The following is a 13206-nucleotide window of genomic DNA, read 5'->3' on the forward strand; positions in this document are numbered from 1 at the left end:
ATACCAGGACGTCAGGTGTAGATGGGGAAAGTCCCAGGCAAGTGGGAACACGTGACCGCTGCCCTCATAACTCGGATGTTGTCTTTTCTTTGTGGCCTCTCACTTCCCCCATCCCGTGGGTGCCATATGCACTCTCAGTCCTGCTCTCCCACCCTGTATGTGTGTCCTTAGATGTCCACCCAGGTTTGTACCTGGATATGATGTCTCGCCAGCTAAGCTGTCATTGCCTCAAGGGAGGGCCCTTCCCTTTTTCTGACCTTCCCTTAAAACCGGTTCTTGCAAATGCCTGGGGCCCACCTCTGGTGTACTGATTGAGAATCTCAGTGGGGGAAGGGGTGGATAGGGCCAGGACATCTGTGTTTAAAAAGAGACTTCGTGGGTGATTGACCTGTACCCAGGGCACAGCATTGTGGCCATGAAGGCCAGTAGGGCCCCAGGCAGACCAAAATCTCTTAAATGTTTGTTGGACAAATGGTGGTTGTGAGACCCGCTTTCTGTTTGGCAAGTTCCATCAGTTTCTGATTCCGTGAGACCGTGCTTCTTCAGGGAGCATCTCTAGAAGGACTGAGGGAGACCAGTGTGTGGCTCTGGTGTCTACGGTGGGAGTAGTAACAATAGCAACCCCCTTTGTCTTCTGCCGGGCATCACAGAGACGACCTCTGCAGGGGCACCAGGCCCAGTGCTTGGCACCCACACAGCAGTAAGCAGAAGTGCGTCATCTGAAGCAGAAACCCTAACATCTGTAAGAACGCTTGCACTGTGGTGTCACGGCTTTCAGTTTCCTTGTTGGGTGTCCTTGTCTTTTTTCCTCAGGAGCAACAAGATCAGTTTCCGCTTCAGAAGGTCCTAAAAGTGGCAGCTACCGAACGGGAGTTTGGCAACTATCTTTTCCGCCAGAGTCGTTTCTATGATGCCAAAGTGAGGTATAAACGGGTAAGGATGCTTCACAAGCATAAATTTAGGGGCGCCTGCCTGGCTTAGTCATAAGGGCACGCAACTCGTGATCATGGGGTCATGAGTTTGAGCCCCAAGTTGGGTGTAGAAATTACCAAAAATAATAAATTTTTAAATTTAGACCCTGAAAATGGTCTCTTTTTTTTTTTTTTTCTTTGAGAGAGAGCATGGGGGCCTGGGGGCGGGGGCAGAGAGAATCTTAAGCAGGCTCCGTGCTCAGTTAGACATAGAGCTCAGTCCCACAACCCTGGGATCATAACCTGAGCCAAAACCAAGAGTCAGACATTCAACTGACAAAGCTACCCAGGCATCCCTGAAAATGTTTTTACAAAGTTATTGGGGTGCCTTGATGGTTCAGTCAGTTGAGTGTCCAACTCTTGATTTTTATTTTGTATTTATTTTTTTTGGCTCAGGTCATGATTTTCGCCTCAGTGTAGAGCCTGCTTGGGATAGTCTCTCCCCCGCCCTGCCCTGTCCCTCCTCCCCCCTCCTCCCCAGCACATGCAAGCAAGCACCTTGTTGCGCATGTATGGCTCTCTTCCCATCTCTAAAAAAACAACCTAAAAACTTTTAAATGTTCCTGTTTGTTCTTATTTTTCATATGCAGTCTTTGAAAAAAAATCTCATTAAAAAAATCCTCATGCCGGGAATAATGACTGAGAGAGGGGACATGGGACTTGAGGAGCCCAGTAATGTTCTGTGTTTGTGTCTGGATGTGGTTACGTGGGTGTGTTCAGATTGTGAAAGGTTGTTGAACTGTCCACTTGTTTTACCTGTGTGTGTACGTTTGTGTGTATTTCAGTAAAAAGTCTTTAAAAGTTCTCATTCCAGGATTAGGTCCTACCAACTGATTTTTCCATCCCGCTTGCCATCTTCATTTCCTGTCTCTGACGGCGGAGCTTTCTCTAGCTCTCTGAGGTGACTGCATTCTCACCAGGCTTCTGATTGTGGTTTGGCTTCTTGCATAGGTTATGCTGACAGGAATTCACTGTTTGCTTTGTAACTCATTCAACAAATACTATAAGCATTTTCTGTGTGCCAAACTGTGCCCTAGGTTCTAGAGGCGAGTCTAGGGGTATTCTGATTTTCTCTCATTTGCGAAGGGAGCCTAAATCAGTCAGAATTTGTATTCAGCTGTAAGCAACAGAATCCTGAAAAACTTAAATCTCCAGACTTAATTTTTATTTAAATGAGAAGGGAGGCAGTCCAAGGGTGGTAGATCAGTTCCACAAAGCCATCAGGGATTCAGGTTCCTTTTGTCTTCCTGCTCCACTGCCCTTAAACATCTCCTTGTCTTTTTTGCCCCGAGATGGTCCTTCAACCTGTAGCATCACATGGTCACCTGGGCAGGAAGGAGGGAGAGGAGAAGAGTGTGGTGTGTTCCTGTTAAGAGCTCTCCAGAAGTACTCCCTTAACCCGGTGACTTTCGTTTTTATATCCTTGGCCAGACCCATATTCAGCGGACCCCATTGACTGTATAGGAAATGTAGTTGGCGTACCACTGCTTTGGGTGACGTAGAGGCGCTGCTAGAGGGGGAGGGAGATCGATATTGGGTAGGTGGCTAAAGGTATCTGCCATGTTTGGTCTCTGCGTATTGCTTGAGAGAGAGACACGGAGACTGGAGAATGCGTGTGTGTGTGCGCTTTCGGAATGCTGATAGAATCAGGGTCCTAAACGTGGAGGGTATAGGCTTGGGCTCATAGTTGGCTCAGATCGTGGATACTATTAATGTTGTAAAGTTTTTTGAAACCGAGCTTGCTCACATGGGAAAAAACTTCCCAGTGAACAGACCAGTCCTTCCATTGTTAGTCCTGTTTCCCGGGTCTGGTCCCCTGAGGTGGTCCCTCTTTAAGCCTGTTTGCTGCTTTTTCTGGCATTGTGAATTGATACTCGACATGCTTTAGTTCCTGTTTTTAACATCTCTTGCTTCTAGTTCTGGAATGTGGATCTCTAATTCCCGCTAGGGCTTTCCCTCTGGTCTCTGGTGTTCTGGTTCAGTGTTCTTATCCTGGGCTGCCCTGTGGTTCTGTTTGTGGACTTCCTGTTGTTTTTCTCCACTTGCCCCCTTGTGCTGATAGAGCACATCCTTACATTTCTAAAAATATTCTTGTAGTTCACACTTAGCAGTTGGCATCGGAGTATAGAATTCTAGGAATTCTAGCATGCAGCCATCATCCCTCAGATTTTGAAGAATATTGTTTGATTCTAGCTTTACAATGGCTGTCAGGAAGTCTGGATGAAATTTAGGTTCCTGTACCTTTATATGTGGCTTTTTCTTTTTCTTCTCTGTAAGGATGTAAGGATCTTTTTTCCTCTAGCGTCATTATAAATTTACAGTGGTGTTTGTGTTTTTTAAAATTTGTTGGTATTGAACCCCTGGTGCATCTTTCAGGAAACCTGTCCTGTGTTCTGGGAAACTTCCTTCATCTATTTCCTTGGTAATTTGCCCTTGTTTCTGTCTTCTCTTTTTTGGGGACTCTTGGTTGTCAGTCCTCCTGGATTGAGCCTCAACTTTCCTTTTTTTCTGTCCTTGCCCATCTCGCTTTTGCCATCCCACTGTCTGGGAGCTGTCCTGGACTCTATTTGCCATCTCATCTGAGGAACGGTTCATTCATTTGTTGTTGTTTTTTTTTTAACTTTCCCCAGCATTGTGTTCTTGTTTCACGCATACATCAGCTTTTCTTATGTTTTGAGTATTGGTTGTAATTTTCTTCTCTCTGCTTTTCAGATTAAAAAAAAAAAACCTCCATTCTTTTTCTGCCTGATTTTTTTTTTCTGCCCATTGGATATTGTCCATTTGTCTTAGGTTTGGTGGTAGGTCCCAGACTCCTATCATTAGGTCAGTGTTACTGTTTCTTATGTGAAAGGCTTGAGGTGAGTAAAGCAGGGCTGGTTGGTAGCTGTGCTCCGTAATGGTTTCCGATGCTGAGCACTCTTCCATCTCTCTGTGTTCCCATTTATAGGGCAGAGCTCTGGGCCTTGTGGTTGAGAATGGTGGCCTCTAAATTCCAAGCACCGGAGGGAAAAGAGAGGGCTGAGAGTATGAACCTGTGACCCTCACACTGAGTGATGTTTTCCAGAACCTTGTCTTTTGGCTATAACCAGCAGCTGCAAGAAAAGCTAGCAAATCCCTATATTCCGATTGCACGTGTGCCCAGCCAAAAATCCTGCTACTATGGGAGAGGGGAGGACAGCCACTGGGAGACAGGAGGCCGTCTCTTCCATAGAGGCTTTCCTCAAATGTCTTGGAATCTTCGGCTGCCCATTAGGATGGGAAAGAGGCATCGGAAGTGCTTGGTAGGGCGCGTCGCAGTGTGCTCATTTGGCCTCCCACGTGTCTCTGTTCACTTGTTTCCGCAGGAGCCACTCTGTTCTCCCATCGCCTGCCTGTGTCAATGCCTGGCTACCAGCGTGCTGGGAGCCACCGGGAGCCGAACAGGGGAACGGGACAGAGGGCCTCTCCGGCTGTTACTGAAACAGCCCTCTAATACCCCTGTTACCAGTTTACCTCCCTCCTGCCCTCTGCTGTCCCTGAATCGAGAACTCTTTTGGTTCTATTCCATTTCTCCAGAAGATAGACTCCATGATCCTGGAGGTGGTGGGGAGGAGTGGCCATCTGGATGCATAGGGACAGGGACTGAGTGGCAATGTTCAACGTGTCCTGTTTATTCAGCTCCACTTCTACAGTAGCTCTGATGGCTCGTTCTGTCAGTTCCTGGGGCTCTGAGCTGCAGACCAGCCCCTTCTTTATTGGTGCTCCCTTCTGCTGGGTTGGTCAGACTCTGCCATCTGTTCTGACATGTTGGGCTTGTTACCAGTTCTCTTGTTCTTTGTTCTTGTTGGATTGTGCCTTTCTTTTCCATAGGGCAGGAGAGACTAAAAGGTGAGTGTGAAGTCTGTCTTGCTCAGCCACAGGTTTTGCTACCTGCTCATGATAGAAATGTTCTCCGTCTTCAGAGCGGGGAAATTGGTGTTGATTGAGTGCCATTGTTCCCAGCCTTTTGCTCAGCTTCATGTGGGACGTGCCATCTAGGCAGGGTCCTTAGCTTCACATAATGGTAACATAGGTAGGGAGATCAAAGGTACTCCCAGTGACCAAGAAATCCCTGTAGTATCTAGTACTATAGCCTTTCAGAGGAGGAAAATCTTTGTGGGCTAGCCCATCTGGTAGTGGTTTCTTGGAAGCAATGGCACGGTAGCTGAGTCTAGAAGGATGAAATGGCAGAGAAAGAGGCAGAAGATAATTCTGGGCAGGAGAAAAGGATGAGCAAAGGTGTAGAAGTGAGAAGAGCCTGTTCAAGGGCCAGTTGGTGGTCACTCAGTCTACAGCACAGGTTACATTTGGAGAATACCAGGAAAATAGAGTTCAGGTAACCAGATTCAAGAAGACCTTAAAATGTGTATGGATGGGGGGCGCCTGGGTGGCTCAGTTGGTTAGGCGTCCGACTTCAGCCAGGTCACGATCTCGCGGTCCGTGAGTTCGAGCCCTGCGTCGGGCTCTGGGCTGATGGCTCAGAGCCTGGAGCCTGTTTCCGATTCTGTGTCTCCCTCTCTCTCTGCCCTTCCCCTGTTCGTGCTCTGTCTCTCTCTGTCCCAAAAATAAATAAAAACGTTGAAAAAAAATTTAAAAAAAATGTGTACGGATGGGTCTGGACTTGATGAAGAAGAAGGAAGGGGAGAGTGAGGTTATAAAAGTGATATTTAGGGAGGACGTGAAGGTTGGTAGCACGCAGATAGTGTGTAGGAGCTCGGGAGAGCCAATTGTAAAATGGCTCAGGAAGTTTTACGAGCTGGTTAATGTTACTTTGGCAGCTCGAGATCGGCCAGGGTTAAACTGTTTACACCACAGGAATGGGCACACCCTGCAAGGCACCCCTTCCCCAAGAGCTGATTGTTAAACATTTACCAGCACACCACCATATGCAGGACACGTTGAAGGGACAGACTTTTGTTAGTGAATTTTCCATTCCACGTGAGGCACTGCTTCAGGCGTGTTGCAGCTAAGCCTGTCACGGGGATCCCGGAATGTGTTTCAGAAGGTGGGAGTTGTGCAGATAAAAGTTTTGGAAATATTTTCAAAACCGAGTAACTAGACCTGATGATGATGTTTTATGAGTGACAAAGGAAACCAAAGAATAGACTTGCTTGAAGCTTTCTCATTTGAGAAAAATGTTTAAACAGGAATAACTGGCAAAGAGATGTATTAACTTCAGTTTCACTCACTGGTGAGAACAGCCAGATAAAGGTGGCCTGTAGAAGATGGTTTCTAGGTGGCAGATTGTCCCATGATTCCGTTTAGGAATGGGGCCAGAGTTTAGGGGACAGATCCAGGTCGGTGATAGGAGACCTGAAGCAATTCAGAAGGTGTGAAGGCAATGGACAGAAACTTCTGTGACAAATGCCTGGGGCTTGGAGATGAAAGGGGAGGCAAAAGAAGGCTGGTGGCTCTGTGCCTCCGGCACCATCTTGTCTGATGTGTTTTCCAGTTTGGCTGTCGTCTTCCAAATGGGGTCCTGCCTGTGAGTCACACTGACACTGCTCAGGCTTTGTCTTCATCGCTTTTCTTCCTTTGCTATTGTTAGAATTCACATACCATGAAGTTTACACTTTTAAAATGCAGTTTAGTGGTTTGTCGTGTATTCATAAGGTTGTGCATCTATCAACACGACATAATTCCAGGTCATTTCATCACCTTGAAAAGAAGCCTTGTACCTGTTGGCAGTTCCTCTCCTATCCCTCAACACCCCTTGATCACTCCTATTTTGCTTTGTTTCTATGAATTTGCCTATTCCTAGACATTGTACATAAATAGAATCCCCAAATGTGTGGTGCTCTGTGTCTAGCTTCTTTCTCTTAGGTGAACTTTGAAAATATATTGCCATGTTGTAATGTGTATTAATACTCTATTCTTTCTTTAAAAATTTTGTCTCAATTTTGATAAAAATGTGCAAACCTAAAATTCATCGTTTTGATTATGTTCAGGTATGCAATCCAGTGGTATTGAGCACATTCAGTGTTGTGAAACTGTCATTACCACTGCCCATTTCTGGAACTTTTCATTATCCCAAACATTGTTTAGCTATTAAACAGTAACTCCCCATTCTCCCCCTCCTCCAGCCCCAGTAATCTTTATTTCTACTTCATGCTTCTCTGAATTTGCCTCTCATGGGTACTCATATAAGTGGAATCCTACAATATTTGTCCTTTTGTGATTGGCTTCTTTCACTTGGCATAGTATTTTCAAGGTTCATCCATGTTCTAGCGTATACCAAATTTCATTCGTTTTAAGGTTGAACGATATAGTGTGTGGATTTAACTGGGTTTTGTTCATTCATCGGTTGGTGGACACTTGGGTTGTTGTTTCCTCTTTTTGGCTACTGTGAATAATGTTGCTTTTACATTGGCGTACAAGTTCTTGTGTAGACCGAAGTTTTCATTTTTCTTGGGTTTGTGCCTAGGAGTGCAAGTGCTGGCTCATGTAGTAACTCCCTTGGTTAACTTTTTGAAATACTGCCAAACTATTTTCCATAGTGGCTGCAACATTTCACATTCCCACCAACAATACAAGGGTTCCGGTTACTCTGCGTCCTCACCAATGCTTGTTTTCCATCTTTCAAATTATAGGCATCCTAGTGGGTGTGGAGTGGTATCTCATGATTTTGACTGCACTTCCTGATAACTAAAAAGATGTCGCCCATCTTTTTATGTGTTTATTGGCTATTTGTAGGTCGTATTTGGAGAAATGTCAGTTCATATTCTTTGTCCATTTTTTTTTTAACGTTTGTTTATTTTTGAGAGACAGAGACAGAGTGTGAGCAGGGAAGGGGGCAGGAGAGAGGGAGATACAGAATCCAAAGCAGGCTCCAGACTCTGAGCTGTTGGTTCAGAGCCTGACACGGGGCTTGAACTCCCAAACCATGAGATCATGACCTGAGCTGAAGTCAGACGCTTAACCAACTGAGCCACCCAGGCGCCCCTTCTTTGCCCATTTTTAATTGGATTTTCTTCTTATACTTATAAAAGTTATTTATATTGTCTGGGTAGTAGGTTCTTCTTAAATATGATTTACAGATATTTTCTCCAATTCTGTGAGTTGTCATTTTACATTCTTTTTCTTTTCAGGAAGGTACAAGTGTCTTTTCATTCAAAAATACAAAATCATCTATAGGCATACACAGCGACATCAGTAAGCCAGTGTGTTATTAGTTTAAACCAGTAAGTGATGGTTATAGTGACTTTTTTCAGTCATTTTCTTTGTTTTCTTGATAATATCCTTTGAAACACAAAAGTTTTTAAACTTGAAGTCCAGCTTATCTTTTTTACCTGTGTGATTTGTGCTTTGCATGTCATGTCTAAGAAACCATTATCCAAAGTCAGAAAGATTTATATCTGTTTTCTTCTTAGAGTCTTACAGTTTAACTCCTCCATTTAGGTGTATCATCCATTTTGTTAGCATTTGTATATGTGTGAAGTGGAAATCCAACCTCACTCTTTTGCATATTGACAACCAGTTGTCCCAGCACCATTTGTTGAAAAGACTACTCTTTCCTCGTTGAGGAAACCCTTGTTGAAAATCCCTTGTACCCTTGTACCCTTGTTGAAAATCCATTGACTCTACACAAGTGTAGGTTTGTTTCTGGACTCTCAATCTACGTTCTCCATTCTATTCTCTTGATCTGTGTGTGTCCAAACCACTCTGGCTTGCTTACTGTAGCTTTGTAATAAGCTTTGAAATTGAAAGTGTGAGTCTTCCATTTTTATTCTTGTTTTAAGTATTGTTTTGGCTACTTGACATCCCTTGAATTCCCATGCAAACTTTCAGATCGGGTTGACCATTTCTGCAAAGATTGTTGAAATTTTGGTAGTGGTTGCTTTGAATTTATGTATCAACCTTGGGAGTATTGCCTTCCTATTAAGTCTTATGATCCATGGACAGGGAATGTATTTCCATTTAGGCCTTTAGTTTTTTCTTTAAAAAAAATTTTTTTTAACATTTATTTATTTTTGAGAGAGACAAAGCATGAATGGGGGAGGGTCAGAGAGAGGGAGACACAGAATCTGAAACAGGCTCCAGGCTCTGAACTGTCAGCACAGAGCCTGACGCGGAACTCGAACTCACGGACTGCGAGATCATGACCTGAGCCGAAGTTGGCCGCTTAACTGACTGAGCCACCCAGGCGCCCCAGGCCTTTAGTTTTTTCAGCAGTGTTTTGTAGTTTCCAATATACAGTTCTTGTGTTTTAAAACTTTATCGTGACTTCATTTTGATGCTATTGTAAATGGAGTTGTCCTCATTTTTGGATTGTTTATTGTTGGAGTATAGACTTACAGCTAACTCTCCTGTGTTGATCTTGAACTCATTTTTTTTTTTTTTTTTTTTTAGCTCTAATACATTTTTTTTTCTGGATTCTTAGGGCTTTTAATAGCAAGATTACATACCTCCTCTTCACTACTTATTTTCCTTGTCCACAGGCCTTGCTGCTGCTTCACCGGCGATCAGCACCCCCTGAAGAGCAGCACCTGGTGGAAGCAGCCAAGCTTCTTGTCCTCCTTAACCTGTCCTTTACATACCTGAAGCTGGAGCGGCCCGCCACGGCCCTGCGTTATGGAGAACAGGCTCTGATCATTGACCGGAAGAATGCCAAGGCCCTCTTCCGGTGCGGACAGGTGTGTTGGAGGGCAGGGACTGGGGAACGAATGCCCAAGAAAAGGTAGTGGTGATGTTCAACTTGGGCCCTAGAAAAACACTGTCTTTCCTAACCAAGTGTGTTTTTAAAACTCCATCCTTTGACAGGCCTGTCTTATCATGACTGAGTATCAGAAGGCTCGAGATTTTCTAGTCCGAGCCCAGAAGGAACAGCCCTTCAATCATGACATCAATAACGAGCTGAAGAAACTGGCCAGGTGAGACCTCTGTTTGCGGGAGTGCGAACCAAAGAGAGAGAGATGAGCCTTGGGGCTGCGGTTCATGTCTGTCCACCTGGCGAAGGACTGTTTGGCAATGTTGTGTGGCACGTGTTACAAGGCAGTGCCCCCTAGAGCTGGCTTTAAGAAGTGCTAAACCAACAGCTCCCACTGAGGAGCCTGGGACAAACTTCAAAACTGCAAATCCGGATCCTATCCCATCTCCCTATTCCCCACCCCTTACCCCCAAAGTAAGCACTCTATAACAGGCGGGCCAGTGTAATTTTTTGAAAAGGTCTTGTTCTTCAGATACTTTCCCCTACTTGCCACAACTGAAAACCACTGTTCTTAACAGAATGCAGAAATGTGTCTTGTAGATCCTGGTTTGATCTGCAGTGGATCTTTCAGGTCTAATTCATACCCAGAGGGTGACTTTTTGTTATCCAAGTAATACCAGTACCAGTCTTTCAGTAGTGTAGCTTTTTGTGATTACAGAAGTTACTTTCAAAGTTTTCTACTTTGACTATATCAGCATATAAATAAGAGTTGTCCATAATAATCTGTCCAGTTTCTTAGGTATTATTTTTTTGTTCTTCTCTACTGGTAAGATTCTCTACTCCTGTTGACATTAAACATTTAACCTGGATTGCTAGTTGAAGCCCCTTGATGTTAAAAAAAAAAAAAAATCCTGTGTGCACCCCTTACACTTGAATCCATTTGTTGTATTAAAGACCTTTTAAGACTGTCCAGAAATCTCTTTTCTGATTGTTTTTAAACTGAAATATTTATTACATAATTAGACTAAGTTCTACACCCAACATGGGACTTGAACTTACAACCCAGAGATCAGGAGTCACATGTTCTACTGACTGAGCCAGCCAGGCACCCCTCTTCTCTGGTTTTTAAAAGTATCCTGTCCCACCTAGGTGCCAAAAATAATAAGTGTATCCTTTGAAGATACTTACAAGTCCGATGTAGACATTTTGGAATCTGACCATTATTTAGCAAAGAAATCTCAAGATAAATCAGAGGTCACCGAGTATGAGGCCATTTGGGAAGACTCAGCCTGGCAGCCCTTACAGTGGCTCCAGCCTTTAAGGTTGTCATCTTCTCAGATTGTGGGCTTCAGGTTCTCCATGCGCTTCTTAAACAGCCCTTCCCTGGGAGCCTCTCCTGGTTCCCCTACCCGTCCGGCTTCCATCGCCTCCAAATTCAGTTCAGGGCATGCTGAATTTTCAATGTTTCTGGACCTGAGTGGAGTATTCTAGCCACCAGATGTCACCTCCTACAAAGACAGACTTTCTCTAATGTGTATTTTTGTCTCCAGCTATTACAGGGACTACACAGATAAAGAGAAAGAAATGTGTCACCGAATGTTCGCTGCTTATGATAATGGCTCTACAGTAGGAGAAAATTGAAGGTAATCAAAGGGCTGAAGCATGCAAGGCTTCAGGATTTTGTCCAGTATATGGAAGGATGGTTGTTCTCCTCAACCCACTAGTGAATAGTGGCTGTCTACAAGTGAGTATAGATGGGAGGGGTAGAAAGTTCTGTGGGAAGCTAATGGCACAGTGACTGTGTAGAGTGCACATAACATGGGCCTTCTCATGAAGATGATCATGGTGAAGATTGGAAAGTTCCAGAGCTGGAGGTTCAATTTATAGGTGGAGGCGGTCTTAAGCCTTAAAATTAAAAACTTTTCCCATGTTTTATGTTAACCTTTCCCTCCCAGTAGCTCGGAACATGAAACTGTTGAGTATAGTCATTAATGTGATGGTTTATCTGGGCTTTGCAATGAAGAGTAATGCCTTTCTTAATCTGTTTTTTCCTGGAAGCCTCCAGCATCACTTTATGTCTAACACATTGTTAAGACAAAATCCAGATGTTGGGCAGTAGGGATGAGCTGTGACTCTTAAGTTCTGCTTACTGTCAGTTGGAGAGATTTGAAGGTGTTGGAACCACCAGGGATCACAACCTAACTTTCCTGCTGCAGCAGATGCCTTGTGATATAGCAGGCACAGGGTTAAGGTTCCCCTGTGAGTTCATGAGATAATTCTCTAGTCTGGTTTACTATTACTTAAGAAAATTAATGGAAACAAAATCACCTGCCTTAAACACCTGCTTTGCTGGGTAGATAACTCAGCTCTCCTGAGAGAAGTTAAACAAGGAGCAACAAGAAAACAGCTGCCGAATGGGCTCATGGTAATAAATCTCTCCTTTGTTGCTACCTACATCTCTCTACAAAAGAGATTGGAGAGAAGAAGGCAGTGAAAAGGCCTATTCATCCCAGACATTTTCGCAAGTGATCTAAAAGCTGTTGTTCTCTGCCCTGTCAAAAACAACCAGTCGGTATCAGAAGTAAATGTTGCCTTTATCACAAGCTCTGACCCAGTGACCCTGGCCTTTGGGTCTTTCGGGGACATTGAAGTATTAGTGGGTTTTCTGAACCGAGACGTGAGCCAGAATACTTCTCCTATTTGGCTACTGTTAATGTCCAGCAGGAAGAGAGGTTTGCTGGCTTTTTGCCAGACGTTTTGGACTGTCGTGTCATCTGGCATGTCGTACCATTTAGTGGAGACCCAGTCCTTCCAGGGTCTGTCCTGGAAACAGATCTTGGAAAATCCAGCAGGGCAGCTCCTCATCGTTGTCTCTAACCCCCCAGCTTTCTCCGTCTCGAAGGTGTTTTGGACCTGATGAGTTTTTAGATGGTTTCCCAGATATTCCTAAGTTTTGGGTGTTTTGTCAAATTGGGAATGACTGTGTTTGAGTCTAAAATGATTGGGAGGCCTGGGTGGCTCAGTCAGTTAGGCATCGGACTTCAGCTCAGGTCACGATGTCACAGTTCGTGGGTTCGAGCCCAGTGTAGGGCTCTGTGCTGACAGCTCAGGGCCTAGAGCCTGCAAAATGGCTATATTTGTCTTACTGCCACTACTGTTGAGATTGTGACATATTTTGGCTTTTCGGTCTTCAGTGTTCTATCACTTAACAAGTTTTAAGATTCTTTCGACAACCTAGTTTTGACACAATTGGTTCTTGTTTTCCAAGATGTTAAATACTAGTGATCTGTCTGCATCTTGTCTTACAAGACGTTGGTCCTCCTGGTGGAATGAGTGTTCTCTTAATTACAGTCTCGAAGTTTCCACTTATAACAGACTACATTTTTGGAGATCAGAGACCGTGTGTTTTCTGTCTTTGTATTTTCTAGTGTCTGGAAGCTTGCCCAGCACATAATTGGCACTCAGTAAATGTTGGTCGGATCAAGTGTAAAATAGCCGAAATGCTAAACCAGCCTTTTTGAAACCATATCCTCCAAGCTGGCTCTTGTATTGGCTGTCAGGACCCTCATT

General features: G+C 44.2%; 1 protein-coding gene across 3 annotated transcripts in view; it reads left to right on the forward strand.

The window, feature by feature from the left end:
• FKBP6 (FKBP prolyl isomerase family member 6 (inactive)) overlaps window positions 1-13206 on the forward strand; it is a 28398-nt gene that overhangs the window by 2174 nt on the left and 13018 nt on the right. For all 3 annotated transcript variants that reach the window (XM_043559846.1, XM_043559845.1, XM_043559844.1), the window contains exons 5-8: window positions 814-933; window positions 9428-9622; window positions 9750-9859; window positions 11187-11279. In XM_043559846.1, the coding sequence (XP_043415781.1) occupies window positions 814-933; window positions 9428-9622; window positions 9750-9859; window positions 11187-11277 (516 nt within the window). In that variant the 3' untranslated portion in view covers window positions 11278-11279. The remainder of the gene's footprint in view (window positions 1-813; window positions 934-9427; window positions 9623-9749; window positions 9860-11186; window positions 11280-13206) is intronic.

This window comes from Prionailurus bengalensis, chromosome E3 (assembly GCF_016509475.1).
Source record: "Prionailurus bengalensis isolate Pbe53 chromosome E3, Fcat_Pben_1.1_paternal_pri, whole genome shotgun sequence".
Classification (NCBI taxonomy): Eukaryota; Metazoa; Chordata; class Mammalia; order Carnivora; family Felidae; genus Prionailurus; species Prionailurus bengalensis.